General features: G+C 37.2%; 4 protein-coding genes and 2 pseudogenes across 6 annotated transcripts; 4 read left to right on the forward strand and 2 right to left on the reverse strand.

Moving 5' to 3' along the window:
* The first annotated feature begins 754 nt into the window (after positions 1 to 754).
* Positions 755 to 3,852, forward strand: LOC125191406 (uncharacterized). Of its 2 annotated transcripts, XM_048088959.2 has the most exons (7): positions 755 to 906; positions 1,820 to 1,957; positions 2,335 to 2,440; positions 2,632 to 2,814; positions 2,943 to 3,332; positions 3,416 to 3,499; positions 3,589 to 3,852. In XM_048088959.2, the coding sequence occupies exons 2-7, from the start codon at positions 1,910 to 1,912 to the stop codon at positions 3,648 to 3,650; spliced, it is 873 nt and encodes a 290-aa protein (XP_047944916.1). In that variant the 5' UTR covers positions 755 to 906; positions 1,820 to 1,909; the 3' UTR covers positions 3,651 to 3,852. The 2 variants fall into 2 exon arrangements, with proteins under 2 accessions (XP_047944916.1, XP_047944915.1); XM_048088958.2 differs by lacking the exon at positions 755 to 906 and having other exon boundaries at positions 913 to 1,957.
* Positions 3,853 to 5,711: 1,859 nt separating this feature from the next.
* Positions 5,712 to 8,678, forward strand: LOC125190861 (uncharacterized; annotated as a pseudogene). Its single transcript, XR_016130385.1, has 6 exons — positions 5,712 to 6,632; positions 6,998 to 7,103; positions 7,290 to 7,553; positions 7,679 to 8,149; positions 8,229 to 8,312; positions 8,402 to 8,678. The product of XR_016130385.1 is annotated as an uncharacterized LOC125190861 (transcript).
* A 116-nt stretch (positions 8,679 to 8,794) lies between these two features.
* On the reverse strand, positions 8,795 to 12,144 carry LOC125186079 (cystathionine beta-lyase, chloroplastic-like). Its single transcript, XM_089058289.1, has 13 exons — positions 12,035 to 12,144; positions 11,343 to 11,493; positions 11,133 to 11,262; positions 10,859 to 10,930; positions 10,667 to 10,770; positions 10,394 to 10,471; positions 10,179 to 10,309; positions 9,992 to 10,088; positions 9,824 to 9,905; positions 9,572 to 9,689; positions 9,385 to 9,492; positions 9,200 to 9,302; positions 8,795 to 9,126 (listed from the first exon to the last, which is right to left on the reverse strand). The coding sequence occupies exons 1-13, from the start codon at positions 12,101 to 12,103 to the stop codon at positions 8,951 to 8,953; spliced, it is 1,419 nt and encodes a 472-aa protein (XP_088914415.1). The 5' UTR covers positions 12,104 to 12,144; the 3' UTR covers positions 8,795 to 8,950.
* A 2,274-nt stretch (positions 12,145 to 14,418) lies between these two features.
* On the reverse strand, positions 14,419 to 15,824 carry LOC125186047 (large ribosomal subunit protein uL2mz, N-terminal part-like). The gene is made up of 2 exons (XM_048082355.2): positions 15,618 to 15,824; positions 14,419 to 15,518 (listed from the first exon to the last, which is right to left on the reverse strand). The coding sequence occupies exons 1-2, from the start codon at positions 15,698 to 15,700 to the stop codon at positions 14,627 to 14,629; spliced, it is 975 nt and encodes a 324-aa protein (XP_047938312.2). The 5' UTR covers positions 15,701 to 15,824; the 3' UTR covers positions 14,419 to 14,626.
* A 2,353-nt stretch (positions 15,825 to 18,177) lies between these two features.
* Positions 18,178 to 18,974, forward strand: LOC125190306 (uncharacterized). Its single transcript, XM_048087577.2, has one exon. It carries the CDS (start codon positions 18,592 to 18,594, stop codon positions 18,736 to 18,738), a length of 147 nt encoding a protein of 48 aa, XP_047943534.1. The 5' UTR covers positions 18,178 to 18,591; the 3' UTR covers positions 18,739 to 18,974.
* A 167-nt stretch (positions 18,975 to 19,141) lies between these two features.
* LOC125190305 (putative disease resistance protein RGA1) lies at positions 19,142 to 23,206 on the forward strand (annotated as a pseudogene).
* Positions 23,207 to 24,571: the final 1,365 nt, after the last annotated feature.

Below are 24,571 nucleotides of genomic sequence, written 5' to 3' on the forward strand. Positions count from 1 at the left end.
TATGATATGTGACAAGTGAAATACATCACAATCTTTAACAGTTCAAATTTTTTTAAAGAATGTGTTATTATTCTCAACCCCAATTAGGTACTCGAATTTATTGTATGCTCTAACTCACTCTTCATTTCCAGAAAGATCGATCAATGAGATTAGAACCTTGATTACATATTCATTAACTTTCCATCAAATCAGCAATTTGCAAAATGGGGAATGGGGTTGAATAAGAAATATAAAAACAAAATTACATCATCAGAAAATAGTATAGTCGGTTAACTCATAAATGTGGAGCATAAAATATGAATGAATTCTTGCCTGGCGTTTGTCACTTTCCTTTCAAATGAATGAGTATGCCAGCAGAGTTGACCACGCATAATGCTTGTACCTCCCGCACCTGAGGTTGTACCTTCATTTGTTGATAAATCGGACTGTAGCAGTAATAACAAATTGCATTTTTTGTAATGTGTGCATAAAGTGTGTAGCACTTAGACGTTACTTATTTTATGGAGGATTTAAAATTGATTTATAGATTAGTATGCCACATATTTATTCCTATGCAATAGTTTCGGAAACAATTAGCTTTTTCTTATGCAATAATTTAGGAAATACTAATAGCTTTTCCAAATTAAGTTACTCCCTATTTACAGATTTAGGTCAGGTTAACATATGCGCATATGTAAAATGGAATATTTCCAAACAAACATTATAAAATTAAAATATAGTGCATATAATTAATAAATTGATTTAAAAAAAACATTGGACGCAACCGATTGAGGCTTTTATAGCACTGCCACTCTGCTGCCAGTGCCCGCCATCACTTTCTCGCTCTATATATGAACGTCTCTCTAGATTCCCTCTCTTGTTGCTGCCGCTGCGAAAGAGAGCTCTCATAAACCCAACAAATTATAGGTTATATGTTTTGTAAATTAATGATTTTCCCCCATTTATTAATTGATTTGCGTTTCTGCATTGATTCTTTTGTTTAATCATGCCAGAATTTGTGTGATCTTGTGTTTTTTCCGTGATCCCTTTTTCTTCGCTGACCTAAAACGATGACTGATTTTGTGTGTGTGTTTTGGTGGTTGATCGTAGTTGAGCTTGAAGGCAATTTTGCTCTTTGTTAAAGATTTGATTTTTATGGTTTCGTTGCTTGTGTTTACTGGTGATGTTTTGTGGGATTTGTGTTTGTGAAAGGGGGCATGCTTGGTTTTTAGGTTTGAAGTTAATTTATGTCAAATTAGGAGTTGATGAGAAGAGACATGTCTTTCAAGTGTTTGTTCTTGTTTGGAAAGAGCTGTTTTAAAGCTTTTATTGCAGTATGTTTGGTTAAACTATGTGTTAGATGGAAGTAGGTTAGGTTGAACTTGAGAATAGTTAGTTTTCGTGTTTACACCTATTTCAGTTTATGGCTGAGAGACGGTGAGGTTATCAGTATGTGATTTATTAGAATAAATGATCTATGGGAAGTGAAAAGAGACTAAAACCAGAATTCCTCAGTTTATTTTAGAAACATGAAATTCCTTAGCCAATGGTAGAAGTTCACTTAGGTGAGATTTAAAATGCTCGGGTAAAAGTAGAGCTTTTACTTTCAGTGCAAAAATGGCGGTTTTCTCTTTGCGGGAAATCTGAGCTGAATAAAAATAAGAAAAGGGGAAAGAAACACATTATATTATACGTGCCGGCTGAGGTTGTTTTGATTATATGACACTTAAAATTCTGTCCAGACAAAAGTTTGTCGTGTTACTTAACTGATTCATTTTGGTTGGGGTTTGTCTTGCACGGATCACCTATTGTAATGTCTTTGTGTAAGTTATATGTGTAGGCTTGTGATCGAAGGAGCATCTCAGAACTCTGTGGCTTAGCTATTCGTGAACCGGCCAAAGTATTTAGCCCTCTTTTTGGAACTTGCAAAATGACAAATGGCGAAGTTAGACAAATCTCCGTACAGGACATACAAATGGTAAGTTTCATGATTATTTTTTATTTGTAAACACATTATTTGTCCATGTGGTTTGTCGTGTAACTGTAACGGTCAGGATCAGATGGTTTAGTTATTCTATTGAAGTTAAACATGTCCAAAAAGTACGATGGGTGCTCATGTGGGATCAGTCATGTCATTTATACCGGGAAGGAATAATGATAAGATAACCATTTTTGGCATCTATACTTTTTGAGCTATTATTGTAATTAATGCATATGGTCATATAATGACATTTTTAAGCACTGATTTACAACAAAACCGGAAAATTCCTTATATTTAAAAATCCCGTACCCCTCTTTTGGGTCTGTGGCATTTCTCTACCATATGTGCTAAACTCTTTTTTTAACTCGTACCAGGTTCAAATTCTTATCGAAAGATGCCTTCAGCTTTACATGAGTGAGAGGGAGGTTGTGAATACGTTGTCACGCCAGGCAAAGATTGAATCTGGCTTCACCGAAATTGGTAACTTTTATTTCCTCTTTTATTTGTCGGTCGAATCTTCATATACCTATTATTTCGATATGCACACTTTTTGTATTAATAAACGTTCTTCATCTTGATAATTCTTGAAAAATGTTTGTACCTGTCCCTGACGACTACCTTATTGACTATACTATATGTTCAGATTTATCTAATAATTTTCTTTCTTCCAGTGTGGCGAAAACTCGAATCAGAAAACCAGGATTTTTTTCGGGCGTATCATCTGAGGCTGATTGTGAAGGACCAGATATTAAGATTTAATCAGTTGCTCGAGAGACAGGTTGAGCTAATGCGTCAAGTTGGTCGGACAGGAGACACTTCTATGCCGTTGTCGAATGGATCTCAGATGCATTCAAGTGAGTTTCCTTTAGTCGTCACAGTGAACATATGCCACATTAAGCTTTTATGCATACATTTGTTTCTTTGGATCAAAACAATATGTTATTGGTTTTATTGATTAGTGAGTTTATTTTTCAAACTTCAGTAGTGCACAACAACTCGGGTTATCAAGTTCAACAGCCAGCTGGCTTGCAACCTAACATGCAGGTTCCAATCAACATATCTGGTCATGGTGGTCAGATCGACGTGCCTGGAAATATGCTATTAACTCAAAATTCCAGCTCAGGAATTGTGCAAGGGATGAACAATGTGATGATTAAATCAGAGGATGGCGACTCCCACTTCATGTTTGGCACAGAGAACAATCTTATACAACCTCGCAACACAACTGGAGAAGTGCCCGTTTCACCTTTCACTAGTGGTGATCCGAACAACCCCATGTTGGACCAGGAGACGAGCTCATTTGGATTCTTGGGACAGATACCGCGCAACTTCAGTCTCTCTGATTTGACAGCTGACTTTTCTAATAGTACAGGTGGGTTCTCCCGTCCCCGTTGTCCTTCTCTTACCATGTCAAACGGTTTATTTGTTTTGACTCATGTTTACCTGCTCGTTTAGATATACTCGAGAGCTACTCTAGATCGCCATTTCTGGGCTCGGGAGCGAACTTCTTGGACCCGCACATCAGAAGCGAACAACAAGGTACTATTTTCTTTGTGCGTTCAGTTATTCCCTGTTACTTGAAAATGGCGATCTTTGTTGATGTTTTAAAGCTATAACGCGATGGGCAGATGCTAGGAGATTGGACACCGTATCGGAGGGGTTGAGTTACGATGATTTCGCCAGGGATTGAATCTTCCGAAAGACCTAGCAAACTGGTACAAGCATGAAGACATTTAGATGCAAAATAATTGTTATCTTATCTCGCCCTTGTCTGAGCAAAAACCACAGTAATTTATTCTTCCTTTGTTGCGTTTATTGGTCCTTATTTATATACTACAAGTTTCTGTAAATACATTCAAGAATAATTCAAGGTATCATTGGTGGATTAATTATTTCACTTCTTTGCTTAGTTAGTATGATAAATTATTGTGAACAATTGTACATCTGAAATAAGGTTTTCCTGAATTTTGTGGAACATATTGTGCATGCGTCTTAAATCTTAATAATCAATCAAACATATATCTTGCCAAATATTATTCAATTACATGTTTTCTTGTGTAGTTGAGTGCATTAATAGCCCAATTAAACAAGCCAAAACACATTGCATATTTCTCAAACTTATTTACTAGTAGTAGTACTATTTGTTATCAAATTATCATTTTTTTTTCAAATCATCATCTTGTGTACACTCTATTTTTCTTCTCTAACATCAAATTTCACACACTAGTTTAAGTACAATATAGATTCCAAATTATACGTAAATGACTATATAGTGCGCTACCCTTCCAAATTATAAGTAAATGACAAAATTACAAATTCTAACACCAATATCTGACTAAATTACAAATTCTATCACCAATATCTGACTAAATTACAAATTCTAACACCAATATCCAACCAACTATGAGTCACATTGTCTAATATTCATACAAATTTTTTAAATTCAAATTCAACCTTAAAGCATTGTTAGACTCATTTGTACATAATATTTTGTCTTCATATGTTAGCCATACATATTGCATAAATGCTACTCTAGAATATGTATATGAAATATCAGAATTTTGAATTTGACGTCACTTCAATTTAAAATGTAATACTCCCCCAATCAAAAAAAAATAATTTTATTCGTGGACAACACAAGTTTTAATGCTAAATTCGTAAAGTAAGAAAGAAGAAGAAAAAAAAAATCGATAAAGTAAGAGAGACATGAAATTTTTTGTAAAATACTATGAAATAGAAACTTTCTATTTTTATAAATATAATTATTTGTTTAGACATCATAAAATAGTAAAATAACATTATTTTTATGTAGACAGAAGTAGTAGTACTAGTCTAAAATAATTTTGCATAAGGGATATTTTCACTTCACATGTATAAAACGGCACCTAAAACTCGATTTGCTTGTGTTATGAGACTTCCATATTTCACAAATTGTGTACAAAATTAGAATTTCATGTTTCCATATAAAAACGGAATCCTTATTATTGTGTTGGTCTTATTAATTATTCTGGCATACTATCATCCGTTTTATGCCTACACTTTGATAAAGATATCTTTACCAATATATAAAGGATGATATAATAAGATAATAATAATTATAAAAAAAAAATCGGTTTGGATAAAAAACAGTTTAAAATTTAAGGTAATTATGCATTTACAATTAATGTAAATTTTTCTCTATTCTAACAAATTTCATTCTGGGATTATTGAGTAAGGGGAAATTATAGAGTAGAAGTAATAAATGTTATATATTGTATAATCGGAGGTTTTGGTTATTTTGCACTTAAAATTGATATATGAATATTAAATAATTTAAAATGTATTAGTACATCATATATTTATTCTTATGGAATAATTTAGGAAAACAGTTGACTTTCTTACGCAATACTTTAGGAAATAATTAACTTTTCCAAATTAAGTAATTACATATTTAGGAAAAATTAACTTCCGCATTGCGTATTTTCAATCAAAATTAAAATCATATCTAATTTTATCTAAAATATTTCCACAAACATTTTAAAATTATATACTACAGATTTTTGGAAATATATTAAAAAGAGAATAATAAATAATATTACAACAATTTTAATAAAAAAAATTGATCTATATAAAATACATTGGTTGCGAGCGATTGAGGCTTTTATAGAAGAGCCCGCCATCACACTCTCTTTATATTTGATCGTCTCTATAGATTCCCACTCTTTCACTCTGAGCTGTGACAAACTCGGCAAATTACAAGCCCAGGTTAAAGAATATACTCCATGTTTTGTAGAGTAATAATTTTACCTCATTTTTAATTGATTTGTGTTTGTGTTTGTGTTTGTGCATTGATTCTTATGTTTAATCTAGATGATCTTGTGTTTTTCCGTGATCCTTTTTTCTTCGATGACCTAAAACGATGACTAATTTTTGTGTGTGTGTTTTGGTGGTTGATCGTAGTTGAGCTTGAAGGGCAATTTTGCTCTTGGTGAAAGATTTGATTTTTATGTTTTCATCGCTTATGTTTACTGGTGATGTTTTGTGGGAGTTGTGTTTGTGAAAGTTGGCATGCTTGTAGTTTAGGTTTGAAGTTAATTTATGTCAAATTGAGGTTTGTGTTTGTGAAAGTTGGCATGCTTGTAATTTAGGTTTCAGAGTTAATTTATGTCGAATTGGGATAGAAGAGAAGAGACATGTCTTTCAAGTGTTTGTTCTTGTTTGGAAGGAGCTGTTTTAAAGCTTTTATTGTAGCATGTTTGGTTAAATTATGTGTTTGATGGAAGTAGGTTAGTTTGAACTTGAGAATAGTTAGTTTTTGTGTTTAATTCCTTCACCAATGGTAGAAGTTCCTCGGATATGACCCCTATTATGAAGTGCCGGATGAAGTTTTCTTGATTATATGACACTTCAAATTATGTTTAAACAAAATTTTACTGTTGGTTGTGTTACTTAGCTTATTCTTTTTGGTTGGGGTTTAACTTGCACAACTCACCTATTGTAATGTCTTTTCTTGATGAACAATAATTTCACGCACTGTGAGTTATATGTATAGGCCGTAAGCGACGGAGCATCTCAGAACTCTGTGGCTTAGCTATTCGTGAATTAACCAGCCAAAGTATTTAGCCCTCTTTTTGGAACTTGCAAAATGTCAAATGGCGAAGTTAGACAAATCTCTGTCCAGGACATAGACACGGTTAGTTTTAATGTTATTTTTTATTCATAAACACATTATTTGTACATGTGGCTTGTTGCGTAACTGTAACTGTCGGGATCAGAAAGTTCAGTTATTAGGTTGAAGATATAGATGATCTGAATGTACGACAGGTGTGCACGTGGGATCAATCACGTCATTTATATCGATAAGATAACCATTTTTGGCATCTATACTTTATGAGCTATTATTGTATTTAATGCAGATGGTCCTATAATGGCATTTTGAAGCACTGATTTATAAGAAAACAGAAATTTTCCTTTTATTTTAAAATCTTGTGCCCTTCTTTTGGGTCTGTGGCATTTCTCTATCATATGTGCTGAACCGGTCTTTTGAACTCGTAACAGGTTCAAATCCTTATCGAAAAATGCCTTCAGCTTTATATGAGTGAGGAGGAGGTTGTGAATACGTTGTCACACCAGGCAAAGGTTGAACCTGGCTTCACAGCAATTGGTAAATTCAATTTCCTCTTTTATTCGTCTGTCCTGTCTTCATCTGCCTATTATTTCGAATCGCACTATTTATAACGGACTTGCTTCGTCTTGATGATTCTTGAAAAATATTTCTATCCGTCCCTACAACTACCTTATCGACTATACTATATGCTTAAATTTATTCTGATAATTTGCTTTCTTCCAGTGTGGCAAAAACTCGAATCAGAAAACCAACAATTCTTTCGGGCGTATCATCTGAGGCTGATTTTGAAGGACCAGATATTATGATTTAATCAGTTGCTTGAGAGACAGGTTGAGCTAATGCGTCAAGTCGGTCAAACAGGAGTCACTTCCATGTCATTGTCAAATGGATCTCAGTTGCTCGAGAGACAAGTTGAGCTAATGCGTCAAGTCGGTCAAACATGAGTCACTTCCATGTCGTTGTCAAATGGATCTCAGATGCATTCAAGTGAGTTTCTTTTATTCGTCATAGTGACCATATGCCACATTAGGCTTTTATGCATACATTTGTTACTTTGGATCAAAGTTTGTTATTGGTTTGATTGATTAGTGAATTTTGTTTTCAATCATCAGTAGTGCACAACAACTCGGGTTATCAGGTTCAACAGCCAGCTGGGCTACCTATAAATCCGGAAAACATGCACCAAGCTGTTACATTACCCAATGTCTACACTAATGGCGTGTCCGCCTTGCAACCTAACATGCAAGTTCCAGTCAACATATCTGGTCATGGTGGTCGGATCGACGTGCCAGAAAACATGCTTGTAACTTAAAATTCCAGCTCCGGAATTGTGCAAGGGATGAATGGTGTGATGATTAAACCAAAGGGTGGCTTTGCGGGCGACTCCAACTACATGTTTGGCGCAGAGAACAATCTCATAGAACATCGCAACACAACTGGAGAAGCGTTTGTTTCACCTTTCACAAGTGGTGATCCGAATGACTCCATGATGGACCAGGAGACAAGCTCATTTGGATTCTTGGGACAGATACCGCGCAACTTCAGCCTCTCAGATTTGACAGCAGACTTTTCCAATAGCTCAGGTGGGTTCACTGCTGCCCTTCTCTTACCACATCAAACATTTTATTTATTTTGACTCATGTTTACCTGACTTGTGTTCAGATATACTCATGAGCTACTCTAGATCGCCATTTCTGGGCGCAGATGCGAACATCTTGAACCCCCAGATCAGAAGCGAACAACAAGGTACTGTTTTCTTTGTGCGTTCGGTTATTCCTTTGTTATGTGAAACTGTGATCTCTGTTGATGTTTTAAAGCTATAACTCATTGAGCAGGTGTTAGGAGATTGGACACCATATCGGAGGGGTTGGGTTACAATGATTTCACCAGCAACTGAATCTTTCGGAATGATCTTGCGATGGCGCCAGTGACTGAATCTTTAGAATGATCTAGCAAATTGATTCAAAGTGATTCTTATCTAGCCTCATCTTTGCAAAACCACAGTAATTTCTTTTACCTTATTTAGCTACAAGTTTTTGTAAATACATTCTAGAATTATGAGTCTACAGAAGCTTGATGATTGCAGAATAATTCAAGGTATCATTGGTGGTATTTTTAGGTGAATATTTAGTCTTGACGTGATTCAGGTTAGGGAACGCAACGACCAAAAGCTAACGCGTTGCTTCCAACGCTTTGTGCTGTAGTTGATATGTTTATAGACATTGGAATCATGCAAAAACTAATTATATCAACTGTAATTATTAACATATCTGCAATTGGATGAACTGGTATTGAAAAAAAAAAAAAAACTTCATCTACAATCATGTTTTGAATTTTATCTCGAATAAATTTTCTAGAAACAAAAAAGGCCCGATGCAGATGAGTTATGCAGGCCCTGTTCGTAGGGCGTGGTCAAGATCAGCGATCAAGTCGTCAACATCCTCAATCCCGACGGATATACCTACGAGATCCTCGGTGAGGCCTCGTACCTCGCGTACTGCTACTGGTATGCTTGCGTGAGACATGAAGCAGGACAAGCTGATGAGGGACTTGACACTTCCTGGAAGTTCAATATTGTGCTAAGTTAAAATGACTGAAGAGCGAATCGGATAATGAACCAAGAGTGATCTTACCGAAGCTCACAGTTATGCTGAAATACTTTGTCGTTTCAACAACATGCTTGGAGAGCTCCAACGACCCCGTTAAGAAACTCAGCACGGATCCAGCACCCTTCGCCTGCACAATTTAGAGTAATGCAAAGATTGTAAGAATGCACGCTTTTATAACAATACTGGATATATACGACTCAGATTTGTACCTGAGAGTAATGCAATGATCGTCCCGGATGATCGGGAAGACCAGCATAATAGACCCTTTTCACACGAGGGTGAGGTGCGAGGAACTCAGCGATCTTTTTTGCATTTTCCTGCAAATTCAATGCTACTGAGTTGTAGCCATATAAGAAACACATTTGTTCAGGTTCGAAATCAAGTTCGTCTTACAACCTGTTGCTTTTCGACACGTAGAGCCATAGTTTTTATGCCTCTCAAACATAGCCAACAGTCGAACGGAGCTAACCATGTCCCCTCTGCATTCTGTAGGAAATATAGGTCTTTCGCCAAGCTAAGAAGCATAAAAAATGTGAATCTATGGATCAGTAACTAAAACTTTTTATTGAATGATACAAATGAAATTATCTCGAATTTTTTTTCTAGAAAGTTCATAAAAGCGTGTGTATACGCGTTTCATAGACGGACCTCTCGCCTTTGATAGCAAGCACACCAGCCATAAGGTCGCTGTGACCAGCAATGAACTTTGTAGCTGAGTGCATCACAATATCTGATAATTAATCGGAGACGCTAAGGTTCATACCTCATCCATTCGTGCATTAGCTCAAACTATTACTTAAGAAAATGTGTTGTTACCTGCTCCGAGCTCTAAGGATTGAGACAGCACAGGAGACATGATGCTGTTGTCCACCAACACAAGAGCGCCACGAGCGTGTGCAAGCTCGGCGATTCTCTAAAAACACAATTAGGAGAAGAGACGCACAAGTTAGTGATGTTGATGAGGGACGTAGTATACAAGGATTTTGGAGTTGAAGCAGCTTACACGAAGGTCGGAGATCTGCTGGCGAGGGTTCGTTGGACTCTCCAACCACACAAGCTTTGTGCGGGGGGTAATTGCAGAAGCAACATCTTCCAACTTTGTCGTATCTATTCGCCTGCAACATATATGTATATCTTAAGGTTTGCAACCGAATGGCTGAAAATTTCAGTTAATTTGAATGAAAATATTAACTTAACCACAATTCCAGATTTTGGAACTACCAGATTTTGGAACTACTTGCGACAATAAACGATCCGAACCACCATACATGTCACCACTAGAAACAATCTCCTCGCCTGTCAATTCATGACAAAAATAGAAAAGAAAAAATTTCCTATCAAAACCATAATCTCAAAAGCTTGAAACAGTTCAGCAAAACAAAATAGTAGTATGATAGAATGAATCTTTGATATTGCTTTGAGCAATGAAATCATAATTGGAAAATACTACTAATAAACATGATGTTTGAAATGGATAAAAAAGCCATATGCCACATGATGTAACTGTTGCAACAAGACGAGTAATAGCTGCTAAAGCTGCCATTCCACTGGTGAAGCATAGTGCCCGGTCTGCTTTGTCGAGCTTCGCAAGAAGTCTTTTATCAGATAACGAATTTTTAGACCTTGGTAAAGAACTAGAGCATTGATCATTGCTAAAAATGAGCATCTTGTTAAAGTTGAGACCTTTCTAGGGCATCCCGAGTAGGATTTCCACTTCTTGTATAATCATATGCTCCACCTTCCGTGGCTGAAGGCAGCACAACAACAGAGTCCATTGCAAAACAAAACCCGAAGTTTTTATAAGCATAACTTTTGATTTAATTTACTAATTCAGATACATTTTCTGATTTTCTAGAAGACTTCAATAACCCCCTAAACTTCAGAAATCATCTCAGTTTTCCTCCATCAGTTTACAGGAAGCCAAATAGATCTCAAAACGTTGAAGTGAGAAATCAGCTGCTTGAAAGTTGTTGTTTGATATAGTGGCGTGCTTAAAGCCTCGTAAGGATCAAAGTCATTGGAAAAATTCATCAACATTGTGGAAACACTTGGCTCCACTTGAAGATTTGTCTGTCTGATTTCTTCTTCTGTCACAAATGCACAATCTACTGTAAAGATAAAAATGTGTATTTTCTTTGAACAGCTTGAATATGTAATATACAGCTACCAGTTGTGCACTCGGAAACTCCATCAACCAAAGCAGACGTGCTGACGTCCATCTCTTTGTCTCTCGAGCACTTCAATTTAAGGTTCCGCCTGCCCACAGGCACTGTTGGTTTGTGCTCATAAAGCAATGAGAGGTGACTATCGAGAAAACCCTAAAGACCAATCAAGTTCTGTATCAGATTTAAACACCAGTCTTGAAGCCAAGCAAACACTCAGAAAGAGTAAGAACACGAGCCAAATGATCTAATATTAGAGCATGCATTGTGTCACATTGCACCAATTAAATATATATAAAGTAGTTATGTTTGTCACAAGATCATCAATATATGAATTAGGCTTAAAACAGTTCAGCTACACACGGATAAGATTTCAATCGTATTACGGCTTCCCATCCCCGATCTATTCATCTCTGAAATTTCTTGTCAAATATACAAATCTACAATTTAATATAAAAAAAATGAACCACAGGCTAAAATTTATACATCAGAAAAGATATAAGCTAAGAAACAGTGATTGCCATCAGCCATTATAAGTTTCAGAAGTTAACACTACAATTCTAGTTTCCAGAAAGTCAGTTCTTGAATAGAAATTCCTAATTTGCATTTGAACATTCTAAAGGTTGGTGTTGCCATAGAACTTAACCTAATATTTAGTGATGATATACACATTCGGGATAGGCAAGTATGAACTTACATTTTGATCAATTTGGTTGTTTTGAAGAGAGGTGAAGAATGATCTGAGAGATGGAGTAGCAGCCGCCATAATCGTCACTTGAGAGAGAATAATGAGTAGGAAACCAAATACTGTATTGTTAATGTATAGTACTCCCTCCGTTTTCGGCACGTAGATTAAGAAAAATTGTGTTAGGTGAGTTAAGTAAAGAGAGAATAAAGTAGAAAATGAAAAAGATAGAAAGATAAAGAGAGAAAAAAGTAAGAGAGAGTAAAGTATGTGTGGAAAAATGTGTTGACTTTTACTAAAAAGAGAAATGACTCTATTATTATGGAACGTACTAAAATTGCAAAATGACTCTATTACTATGGAACGGAGGGAGTAGTTATTTTCAACCCAAATCCATTCAGAATTTCATTTTTTTTCAAGCTGTCACAGTGTAAACCAAATTCTCTAGCCTCATTATTAACCATAAATGATTAAATTCAACCATAATTCAATTTTTTATTGTTCTCCAATATCATATAATACTAGTATTATTTAATTTTTATATTTATTACTAAAAATAAAAAATTATATAATGAAATTTCTTAAATAACATTAATTAAAAAGTGAACTACATAGAAATGAGCAAAAAATAATCTGACTTTAAAAATAGCATTCTCAGTATTTTTCACTTTTTGACTAATTTTGGGACCAAAATACCCAAAGGCATGGAAGACATTTTTTGGTCATTTAAAAAATTGGATAAATTTTGGGTATCTAGAATGATGGAGTAGTATTATAACGATTCACCCAAATATTGAATTTAATATTTTACTCGTATTTGGATACCTGAAATGGTATTTCAAATTTATCCAAAAAATTATCTAAAAATTTCTTTAATACACAAATAAGATTAATATAGTCATATTATTGTGCTTATTATTATTTATTAATACTATATGTATAATATTTTAATATGTAAAATAAAGTATGATGGAGATGCATCTAAGAAGATGTTCATCTTTGTTCAATCACTTATCCACAATCCATATAAATTGTGACTCTTTTTTCTTTCACACATGAAATAAAACGAAAAATCAATGGGTCGCAGCGCAGTTGACAGCGCGGAGCTGTGGTGACCATGAGGTCTAGAGTTAAAATCCCGCCACCCGCTGGGAGACTTTTGGCCTTAATCCGCAAGCCCGATCGAGCAAGATTAGTCGGATTCGGTATACCTGTGGTTAAAATAAAAAAAAAATAAAATATAACGGAAATAATTAAACATTAGAAAGGGGGATACGGATTCTTCAAGAAAAGCGCGGGAGCGAGAAATCAACTAACCATTGTTCTGTATACATAAAATTCTTTCAAATATTGTGTATATCAATATGCATAAAGTATAAATTGCGAGAAAACGCTTCCTTGGAGTTTGGCAAGGTTTGTTTGGAGTTAAAAATTGGAAGTTTTGTTCATTGTTTGTGTTTTGATGAGGATTTTCGTTTGATTTTTTTGGTGACAGACCTATCAACTTTTAAGATCGGACGAGCATGCCCCTTATTTGTAAATGAAAAGCTACATGCTTGAATAATCTTTCTTCAGCGACAAAATTAACTAAAAAAGCTCACTTTTAAACATTTGATAAACTTATTGTAAGCCAAATAAGACCACAAGAATTAAAAAAGCTTTGTGCATGAGCCTACCTATCATACAATCTCCTATTGCTCATGAAAATAAAACTTTGCTCAAACAATCCAACAGTCATCATACATCATCGTTGGTATCTGATGAACACAATGTATTAGGATTATTGTACAAGACTAAATATCAACAGGTTTCTCAAAACAACTAGAATCTTTGTCCACGCAGAAAATCTGCTAAAATCTTGGCATTTGAACAATCTAATTACAAGAGACTGGTAAATGCTTTTATTAAACTTCATTCAAGTAATCCAACAGTGTCATCATCATACACCATCACATCAAATTGATGTACACAACGTGCCAGGATGATCCATCGAAAACCAAGTTAACAAAATGTGATTGTTTATACTGAATCACATTTCATAAACATGATTAGACACTAAAATATACTAATAATCAATGGAAGCCACATTATACAAGTTTAAGCACTAGTTTTAGACTATTAAACCTAATGCACCAACACTTCCAGAGACAATTCATGAACAACAATTCAGAGAAAAAAAGAAACACCATAAATTCACCTCAACTGTTGCAAGATAGCTATGCATTTATGTAACCACTCTCTCCAGATGAATTAACCCAGGATCCAATATCCATACTAGATCAAGCATATCAGTATTCCCTATTCCACAGCATTTGGGTCAGAATGCCAAACCATCCACACCATGAAAGGGAATTCAAGAAAAAAATACTGTTACCACGAGAAGAAACAGAGAACGATGAAGCCAACACAATCTTTGCTTTCGCTCCACGATTGTTCCCCAGTGGCAACCGAGAAATGGTAACACAAGGCAATAAGGAAGTGCTAAAACATTGTGTATTACAATCATATAAAGATAGGTTCAACTAGAAAGCTTAACCAAAGCACAAGCAAAATTGGCATTTGTTATTCTTCTACTCAGTTCTCAATTTGCAATAAGAGTTAGTACTATCTATTACCATATTGAGCATATTGAGACGAGCTGCTACTCGAAGCTCCGGACCAATTCATCACCAGGTTGCCCTCTCCCAATTGATGACTAGCTATGATATAAGTGACAGGAACACGATCATCACCGATCTTCCCAGTCTTTGCCTTGCCACCATTCCTCGGCTTCGATCCCTTAGTCCCTAACTTCTCTTGCCCCATCAAACTAGACCAAGAAACTGCCCCCTTACGCTTGATCCTATGCATCCATCGAGCGCTATCCTTCTTCCACTTCTGTACCTCCCCAAGAGAGAACGCATCCTTCCCTCCTACTTCCTCTTTCTCTCCCAAAACGAAGTAAGCCGGCCTCGACCCAGCCACCGCTATCCTTGGGAAACCATCCGCATTCTCTCCCTTGGCCTTTGTAGAGAAAGCAGAGACGATAACATCCTTCCCGTTAGTAATTCTGCTTCTTGAACCTTCACTAAAGAAGCTTTTCGACGAAGGTACTCCAACCATTACATATGTAGACTTGGCAGTTTGCTTATTTCCTCCTTTGGAAGAGTAAGCTGAGCTTCTGTCATCCAGCAACCCCGGCAGGGAGGAGAAGTTGAACGCACCGGTGGGTGGGGCAACAGTGGATTCGAGGCTCTCCGCCGGCAGCGCGATATCCTCCGCCGCCTTGGATTTTCCTTGGAGAGCTCCGCCTTCCCATCGTACTAGAGCGATCCGCGAAGTTCGATTAGGATCGTACTCTATCCTTTCCACGATTCCTGTAGCCGAGGTGCTTCGCTTCATATCGATTCTGCGCTGAAATCGAAATTTCCTCGTCTTAGTTGAGAAGTTTCTTCCAGCTAAATTCCCGAATTGACCGAGGTGCGGAGAAATTGAAGTGCTCGTCTCCACAGGAGATCTAATTGCAATAATTCAGGTGTCAATTTGTGAGATCTGGTGATGAAAGTGCGATTATTGAAGGAGGTATGGGTGGAAGGCTCGGTGAGTAGACACTAACCTGAAAATGGAGGCGGATTGTGTCGCCGAGGCAATGCGAGTTGATGTGGCGGCGGAGCGGAGGAGTGTTCTGGCGGCGGCCATGTTGTATTGACAGTGCCCGACGATCGGAAAAACCGACGAGAAATGTAGGGTTTGTACTGTAGATTACCAGAGCGATCCCGTCTAATTTCCTAATATGCCAAAGAAATCCAAATTTTTGCCAATTTTAGAGAATATACTAGCAGTACAACTATGTCGATGATAGAAAAAAATATTATGGTGCAATATTTTTTACTTTTGAGAGTTTTTTGGATTATCGCAGTAAACTAGATTTTTTGGTTTCATTTTAAATTCTTGTAAAATACTAACTTAATTTTAGTTATTTAATGTCATTTACTTCAATCAATAATAGTTTTAAAAATAATAAATTGAATTAATAAATGAAAATAAAAATATAAGGAATTATGTAAAATTCACATAACATCAAGCAGAGAAGTGCAGTGCTCGGAATATAATATGGTGCAGTCACAATGATGAGAGTCTATCTCACAACCTATCTCATAGCCTATATCATTTCCTCCTGCCACATTAGAATTTTATTTCACAATCTATCTCCGTGCAATGGTATAGCCTATCTCGCAGGTAGTCCACCTCATTTTTACATCAGTACTAATTTTAAAAAATTTTATAGTAATTCTTTTTAAATACTTAGTATGTTATTAAGTTAGTTAAATTAAAATATCAAAATAATATATTCCATCCGTCTCACAAGAATATGCATTATTTTATTTTTCGTCCGTCCCATAAGAATCGATACTTTTAAAATTTGAAAACTTTTTTCTCTCTAACGAGGTGAGACTCATTCTCCACTAACATATACTTTAATTATTTTTCCTTTCTACTTCTCTCTTATTTTACCAATTATACATTAAAATTCGTATCCAACCAAAAATACATATTCATATAGGACGGAGGAAGTAAAACATCGTGAAATGCATTTTAGTTGAGTACACACATGCAATATATAATATCACAAATTATTAAAAAATTAATAATTACTATTGTGAAATGAATTTTATTTGAGTACAAACATGCGACAACTTATTAATTAAATAGATGGAAACCTAAATTGGGCTATCTCCAATCTAATTAGACCATAATATACTAAAATATTACTAGTATTTTCTCCATACATAAAAAAAATTGTCTTATTTTACCATTTTAAAATATACACAAAATATTGTCTCATTTTTACTATTTTGGAATGTACACAACTCTGCTTTATATCTTGTAGTAAAAAACTTCATCCATCCCCTATTAATTCACACCAATTACATCAAGGGATGTCAATGCATGTAGCCCACGATGCGTGGGCCGGCCTGAATAGCCGCCAAATTTACAGGGTTAGAGCTGAAAATTTCTAGCCCGATAAAATTACAGCCCGATTAGCCTGCACCCAATTAACCTACAACCCGTCAGGGCCAGATCCGAAAATCCGATGGGCTGGCCCGAAAACCCGATAAAATTTTTATCGTTCTATTTGTTTGACTCTAATTCGACACTTCATTGGTTATTTTATAATATAGATTACTAAAAAAATAACTTTTATTTTTATATATTAAATATATAAATTATATGTTAAATTTTTATTAACATAATAATAGATATATAAATTGGAAACTTCAAATTCACTAAAAAAATATATTTAAATTTCTAAAACATGCTTTAAAATTTCTTGATGTTTATGTTTTATTTTACATAAATCTCAAATATTAGTATTTGATCATGTTTATATTTGAGTTTAAGCATATATCTCAAATTTATCATAATTAAATATTTTACATTCTATAAATATAACTAATTTTCACCACTATTTATTGGATTGAACGCATGTTATGTTTATCGGTAGCAACCTGATTAGCCCGCTACCCTAGCCCGAAATCCGAGCTTTTAGGATTAGGGTTGAACTTTTATAACCCGAAAAAATCACAGTACGATTAGCCTGCACCCGATTGACCTACAACCCGAATAGAATTGGCCTGAAACCTGATGAACTAGCCCGATTGACATTCCTAATTACATCCCTAATTAATTAACACCCTTATTTTTCCATTCACTTTAATTCAAGTATATTTATTAAAATGACGTTCTGTGGGTGGAGGGAATATAATAAGTACTGGAATAAATCATACTCTATCTAGATCTACTACAATCAATACATATAGGTGGCGTTCGGTTGCCATGACTAATTATCATAGGCCTATCTATCTAGGATTAAGTTGTGGCTACAATCAATACATATAGGTGGCGTTCGGTTGCCATGACTAATTATCATAAGACTATCCATCTAGGATTAAGTTGTGGGATTATTTTAGTTGGAGGGGAAGGCTAAGACTAATTATCATGAGACTATCCATTTAGGATTAAGTTGTGGGGGTTAATCTTATGAACCAAACATGATACATATTTAATCATGAGATTTAGTCTTGCCAACGGAACACTCTCATGCTGGTTTATCATTAAATATTGCTAAAAATGTAAAATAAAAAGTCAATATCCAAATTTATTGGTAGGGGCCAATCGGAAAATTTCCAAATTTCCCATCAATCTTGACGCTATGGATATATTTTCCAATCAGCTTCCAGAAGTGCTCACAAATCACAATTTAGCTACTTTGGAGTTCTTTTTGATCGAGTGTTCTTCAATTTTGGATGAAAAAAAAACTGTTTCGAGCTGATTGAAATTATTTGAATGGGTTGTTTGTTAAATCAAGAAATGTCGCTTGCAAGGGTTTGATTCATAATCTCATTTGAAGAAATTAGAGAGAGAGATACATGAAGCTGCTGCCTTGAAATTTGTTCGACGCATATGGAGAAAAGCTTCTCGATTTCAGCTCGATACTTTCTGGCTAATTGAAAGAAAATAGAATTAGGGTTTCGGTTGAATCTGGTTTAAGATCTTGCATAATTGGGAAAGATTGAATTTTGGGGGCCATGGCAGTGGGATGGAGTGTGACACTCTGGATGGCAAGAATGGTGTGGTTTGCATTGTCTGGTTGGGTGGTTTCTTGCTTGACTGTTGCCGATGAATTGGCCGGCTCTCTGCGCTCCGGAGACATCGGCCCGTTCCATGTCGGTTAATTCGCAGGCTATTGTACAGAAACAGAGTTTATCGTTTGCAAGGATCTGGTTTCCCTAAATAGAGTTTAATAGAGTGCTTTTTTTTTTTTTTTGTCTTAGTTTGTGTTGATTGTGAGTAGCAAATTTGTGGTGCTTTGTTTTGAGTACACGTTAATCAGATGTTGGAATGTGATGTTTGATTAAGGATTGTTAATTGTTAATGCCTTAATGGTTAAATTGAGCTACATTTTCACTTATCTTGTTCATTGCAAAAGACAAAATTATTGATGATTTTACTAATTGTCCTGGAACTAATATGCAGAGCTATTGTGCAATCTATCTTGTGGAATATAGTTTCATTTCCTTTTTTTATTGCTTTATTGATTATGAATTCCAGTTGATGTTTAAGGATGCACTCTCCTTGAGTATTAATGATAAAGCTCAGAAACTTCGAGTTGATTGAGATCTCAAATTTGTCTTCTAGTCTTAGGAAGATTGAAACTAGAAGATTGAAGGCATGATAAGTTTGAGTTTCACTGATCAGAATTGATATCTGCTATATCAGTAAAGATGGTTGAGACTATACTGTTAATCATCCAGAATTTAGCTTTGACAGCCAAGTGAAAATGGAGAATTTATCGTTCAACTTTTCAATTCTAAAAGTGGAAACTTCTGTTTCCTAGTTAGGTCTAATCATGCTGTTCAGAAACCCCTTGTTATTTTGCTTATCCTATTCGGTCTATATGTGCATAAAGGATTCTATGTTTTTAGCTAGTTCTGGTGATTTTTTTAGAATAGTTGATCCTTTTTCTATCAAGGATATATCATTTGTCTAATCGTCTATATGGAGGCTCTCAGTATAAGTGTCAATATTTGGGATATACATTAAAAAGCATGTATACTTTTCTCACTATATATGTTTCATAATTGGTCTATTTATTATAGTTTCCAAGTGTGTATCTAGAGGAGCTCAGCTCAATCTTTGCCTAATAAAAGGGCCATGTTTCTTTAAATATCCATGTAATTTGACTATTCATCTTGTTTTGACTGAGATTTCTAACACCTGAGCTGCTGCTGTTAAGTGTTTTCGAGCTAGGATCATGATTTTCCTTCTTCCAACAATTAGGTTGGTCTATGAAAGCTAGCTAGAGTTGATTTATCTGCAGCTATGAACTCTCTGCCAGGTGAGTCCTCTGCCTTTTCCTGTGATGCACTTCTCGTTACCATGAAGCTTTCAGTAAGGAGAGTTGCGGTTGTGGTTTCCATTGATGAAAAACGAGGAACCCGATTGAAGTCCCCAAGGGTTTTGTTAGAGAAGATGGAAGATCTAGTGTTGTTAGCCACCTAATGTTTCTTAATTTTTGTTATTAATTTTTTTTAGTTGAGAAATGATAAGAATGAAGGTTTTGTCCAAGTTGGTAGTTGAGAATTTTCTACTGTAAATGCTAGCTTTATTGAGTTTGATTTGTATAAATTTAAAGTTGTGTCGTGGGTTTTTAAAAATCCTATCAGAAAAAGGACGTTTTGGTTGAGTTTTAGCTATATTTCATATTTTCATTTGATTCGTTTGATTGCTAATTATAGAATCTGGACTGAATTTGGTCTATTTCTGGATAATTTATTTCATTGGAACCTAACCAGTTGAACTTATACTGTATCAATATATAGTAATCTTTTATTTCTTTGATTGATGTTAATTTTATCATGATTTTTTTTGGCAGTGTAAAAAAGTAACTTTGGTCAGTTTGTTGGCCATTTTTACAAATTTTGATTAGTTTGTTTTTAAATCAAGCCTAACTAATGGTCTTTGGTCATCAATGACTCGCCATACAAAGGATTGTTGACTTGTCAAAGTCCACACACTCTCTATCTAATTGCATTAAGCTTTCTTCTTTCTTATCCATAAAGTTGCTGAAAGAATTCTGCAATTTGGAGGAACATGGCAGAAACATTCTTGTTCAACATCACTGAGAGTGCTCTTTCCAAACTTTCATCCCTTGCTGCTGAGCAGATCAGTCTGGTTTGGAACATCAGATCTGAGGTGAGGAGGCTCCACAACACTCTCTCCACCATCAAAGCAGTGATCTTGGATGCTGAAGAGCAGCAGTTGAAGAATCACGAGGTTCGGGATTGGCTCCAGAAGCTCAAGGATGCTGTCTGCAACATCGATGATTTGCTGGATGATCTCACTGTACGAGCTCCTCCGCAGAGAGACATGGAGATCTTGAACAAGGTAACAGGATTCTTTTCTGGCTGGAATTCTGTTGTATTTAGATTCAAGATCGTCATAGAATAAGAGGCCTGAGGCAAAAACTAGATGAGATTGCAGCTGATAGGAGCAAGTTTCATTTCACTGAGAAAACTCATACTGTGATATTCATGGATAACAATGTGAGAGAGCAAACCCACTCTTATGTAAGAGCTTCAGACATCATTGGTAGGGAAAGTGATAAAGAAAGCATCGTACAGATGCTCCTGAGCTTGGACAACTACAATAATGATGATCATCTTGATGTTATTCCTATAGTTGGGATCGGAGGTCTTGGAAAAACTACTGTTGTCAAGTTGGCGTATAATGATGAACGAGTGATTCAAAGGTTCGGTCTTCGAATGTGGGTTTCTTCTTTCTCTGAACATTTCACTCTAGGCAAAACTGTTGAGAAAATCCTGAAATCTGCCACTGGTGAGAGCTTCGGGCATCTTGATATGGACCAGATGCAGCGTCGTCTGGCTGCTGTGTTGAATGGCACGAGATATTTGCTTGTGTTGGATGATGTGTGGAACGTGGACCGGATCAAGTGGATGGATTTGAGGGAGCTGCTGATGAACTGCAGCTCAGGGAGTAAGATCATTGTCACGACTCGAAGCAAGGCTGTAGCTGTGGTTACGAGCACCAGAGACGCTTATGATCTGACTGGCCTCTCGGATGGTGACTGCCTCTCTTTATTTCTAAAATGTGCTTTAAGAGAAGGTGGTGATCAGCCTCCCAATCTAGTGGCAATTGGGAGGGAGATCGTGGGGAAGTGTGGAGGAGTTCCACTTGCTGTCAAGACGTTGGGGAGCTTGCTCTATTTGAATAGAGACGAGGATGAATGGGTACGTATCAGGAACAATGACATATGGGAGATTGATCAGCAGCAAAGTGGCATCCTGCCTATTCTTAGGCTCAGTTATGAGCAGTTGCCTTCCCATTTGAGGCAGTGTTTCGCGTATTGCTCCATGTTGCCTAAGGGTGTCCAGATTCCCAGAGAAATGTTCATCAACCTTTGGATCGCTCAAGGCTTTGTGCACTCAGACAACGCAGATAGGCAGGTTGAAGATGTTGGGAATCACTACTTCAATGAGTTGCTGTCAAGATTTTGCTTTCAAGAAGTGGTGGTGGCATTTGATGGGGAGATCTTGGCTTGTAAGATCCACAACCTCGTCCACGATCTTGCACAGTCTGTAGCAGGGATCGAGTATGGCAAAAAAGCCGTTTCTGATAGGGTTCGTCATATTTTTCTCCAAGATGAAGATCATCAGCCAGGAAAAGAAGAGTCTAAAGCATTGCTCGGATTGAGAAATGTGAGGTCTTTTAGGTGTGTGTTCAAGGTTAGGTCTCCTGATAAGGCCTTTGTCCGCGCCATTGCAACGAGCTTCAAACGCCTGCGCGTCTTGATCTTGATCTCACTGCAGCTCGAGGAGCTGCCTAGCTCTATAGGCAACTTGAAGAGGCTAAGGTATCTCGACCTCAGCCAGAACAGCAATCTCACATCTCTTCCATCGTCGTTCTGCAAGCTGGTGAATCTGCAGACGCTGAACCTCATCAACTGCGAAAGCCTTCGAGATCTGCCCAAATATCTCTTGCATTTGATCAACATCAAAACTCTGTACCTAACTTGCCAGAAGCTGTCTTTGGGAAAGAAAAGGTACCACAGCTTCAGCTCTCTAACGTTCGTACTGCTTTACAACTGTGACTTTGTGCAGTTACCATCAGGGCTTGAAAACCTCACTTGTATTCGTGTACTACATATATATGACTGCCCGAGATTAGCTACTCTTCCAGATAGCATGAAGCAACTGGTTTCTCTAGAGAAGCTGTGGGTCTGGAACTGTGAAGAGCTCGATTTTGGTGAGGGAGCCAGCGTTCAAGGGCTGACCAGCCTTGTGTCGTTGCTCTTGATGGGGCTGCCCAAGTTGGCCAGTCTTCCGATGGGGCTTACAAAGAATGTCGGTAGAACACTCAAATTTCTACGAATCGCAAACTGCGTTGGTTTTACAGAACTGCCAGAGTGGGTCCTGAGCTTCGGTTTGCTTCAAGGGCTGTATGTTGAAGATTGTCCAAATTTAGTGATGCTTCCAACCTTTACCCATACTCATATAGCAAAGGTGCATGTTAGTGGTTGTCCTAATATCCATTAACTTTCCACATTTTCAATCAATCTGCATCTAAGCCACTGGTGGTCTGAGAGATTCATGAATATTTTTGATGGAATTTGAGAATTTTGAATATGATTTGTAATGCTAATTTATATAGAAATTGCATCAAGTCAAAGACCATAAAAGGAAAGAATCTCAACACTTACAATAAATTGGGACATATAGAGATTATATCCACATCGGATTCATAGCTAAGGGCATCCACAATGGGACGCCCTAAGCATTTTACTTCTATTTTGTATTTATATTTTTAGGTTTGCAAATTAAAGGGAAATACTAAATTTACTTAATTTAAAAAAAAAAGTTACAAATTAAGAAATAAAAAAAACACTAAATACAAAAAAAAGGAGGCTAGTCTAGAGTAGTCCCAACTTGCGGCTGAGGCCATCGATCATCCGCTGGATGCCTTCGATTTGAGCCTGGTTGGTCGCCTGCATGAGGGCGGTGTGCGCGTCCAACAACGTCCTATAGTCGGAGGAGGCCGCCAAATCCGCGTAGGCATGGGCCGCAGTCGAAGTCGCGGACGGCGTCGAACTCGGGGTCGGCGACGGGGCCTGGTCAGGCGGTGCGGCGGAGGAGGATGTGGCCTTGCCCTTGCCCTTGGCAGCCTTGACGCTAGGGAGACGCCGGGAGGACATCGGTGTGCCTGAACTCTCATCCTCGAACACCGGACTGTTGAGGTCCATTGGAGACGCGCCGCTATTGCTACTTGTATAATCAACGGGGGTGCGCTTCGACGCCCTCCTCCTCGCCGCCGTCGATTGGGGAATCACACCACCAACGAACTTCTGCTTGTCCCTCAACAGCGCCCAGGACTGGTAGTGCTTGAAATCGCCGTACAATGAAATGTACGACTGCATCGCTTTGTCCCGCACATCCGCGAGACTCTCGCCACTGCCTTGCTCCCTCTCGCACTTCTCGTACTCCCCCGCGAACAAATTTACCTGCTTCTTTATTTTATCCCAGTGCTTGTGGAGCTGCTCCCTGTGGCGCTTGTACGCGTACGCCGGCTTGGCCTCGTTGTATTTCTCGGTGATGCGCTCCCAATACGCAGTCACCTTCTGGTTGTTGGCGTGCACCGGATCCTCCGAAACATCAATCCAACAACTCGTCAAGACAATGGATTCGGGGTCAGAGTAGTTCGTCCTTCCCGGGGAGAACTCTTCACACACCTCCGTTGTAGGCAACTTCTAGGGTCGTGCCTTGGTCCGCTTCTTCTTGGTGGCGGACCCAGACGCGGCGGCGGCGGCGGATGGGCGGTGGGGAGAAGGCTCCATGTCGGACAGCCCGTACGAGTCGGTGCTGAAGTCGAGATCGTACTCGGCGTTGGTGTCGAATGGCCGGTATTCGTCGGGCTATTCGGATAATCTCCGGAATCAATTTTGCTTGAAATGTAGAAAATGTAGTGAATTTGAGAGTGAAGTGAGTGAAAAAT

This window comes from Salvia hispanica, chromosome 5, assembly GCF_029641045.1.
Source record: "Salvia hispanica isolate PSC_SH4W2 chromosome 5, Shi_PSC_v1, whole genome shotgun sequence".
NCBI lineage: Eukaryota > Viridiplantae > Streptophyta > Magnoliopsida > Lamiales > Lamiaceae > Salvia > Salvia hispanica.

Bases quoted from the DNA above. Each gene is read 5' to 3' on its own strand.
- LOC125191406 (XM_048088959.2), top strand. From the start codon at position 1,910: ATGACAAATGGCGAAGTTAGACAAATCTCCGTACAGGACATACAAATG. The intron at 1,958-2,334 runs GTAAGTTTCATG...AACTCGTACCAG, and splicing joins CCGTACAGGACATACAAATG to GTTCAAATTCTTATCGAAAG. The intron at 3,500-3,588 runs GTACTATTTTCT...CGCGATGGGCAG, and splicing joins CATCAGAAGCGAACAACAAG to ATGCTAGGAGATTGGACACC.
- LOC125186079 (XM_089058289.1), bottom strand. From the start codon at position 12,103: ATGGCGGCTGCTACTCCATCTCTCAGATCATTCTTCACCTCTCTTCAA. The intron at 9,493-9,571 runs GTTGTAAGACGA...TTGAATTTGCAG, and splicing joins TACGTGTCGAAAAGCAACAG to GAAAATGCAAAAAAGATCGC. The intron at 9,303-9,384 runs GTACAAATCTGA...TAAATTGTGCAG, and splicing joins GATCATTGCATTACTCTCAG to GCGAAGGGTGCTGGATCCGT.
- LOC125186047 (XM_048082355.2), bottom strand. From the start codon at position 15,700: ATGGCCGCCGCCAGAACACTCCTCCGCTCCGCCGCCACATCAACTCGC. The intron at 15,519-15,617 runs GTTAGTGTCTAC...TATTGCAATTAG, and splicing joins CAATCCGCCTCCATTTTCAG to ATCTCCTGTGGAGACGAGCA.
- LOC125190306 (XM_048087577.2), top strand. From the start codon at position 18,592: ATGGCAGTGGGATGGAGTGTGACACTCTGGATGGCAAGAATGGTGTGG.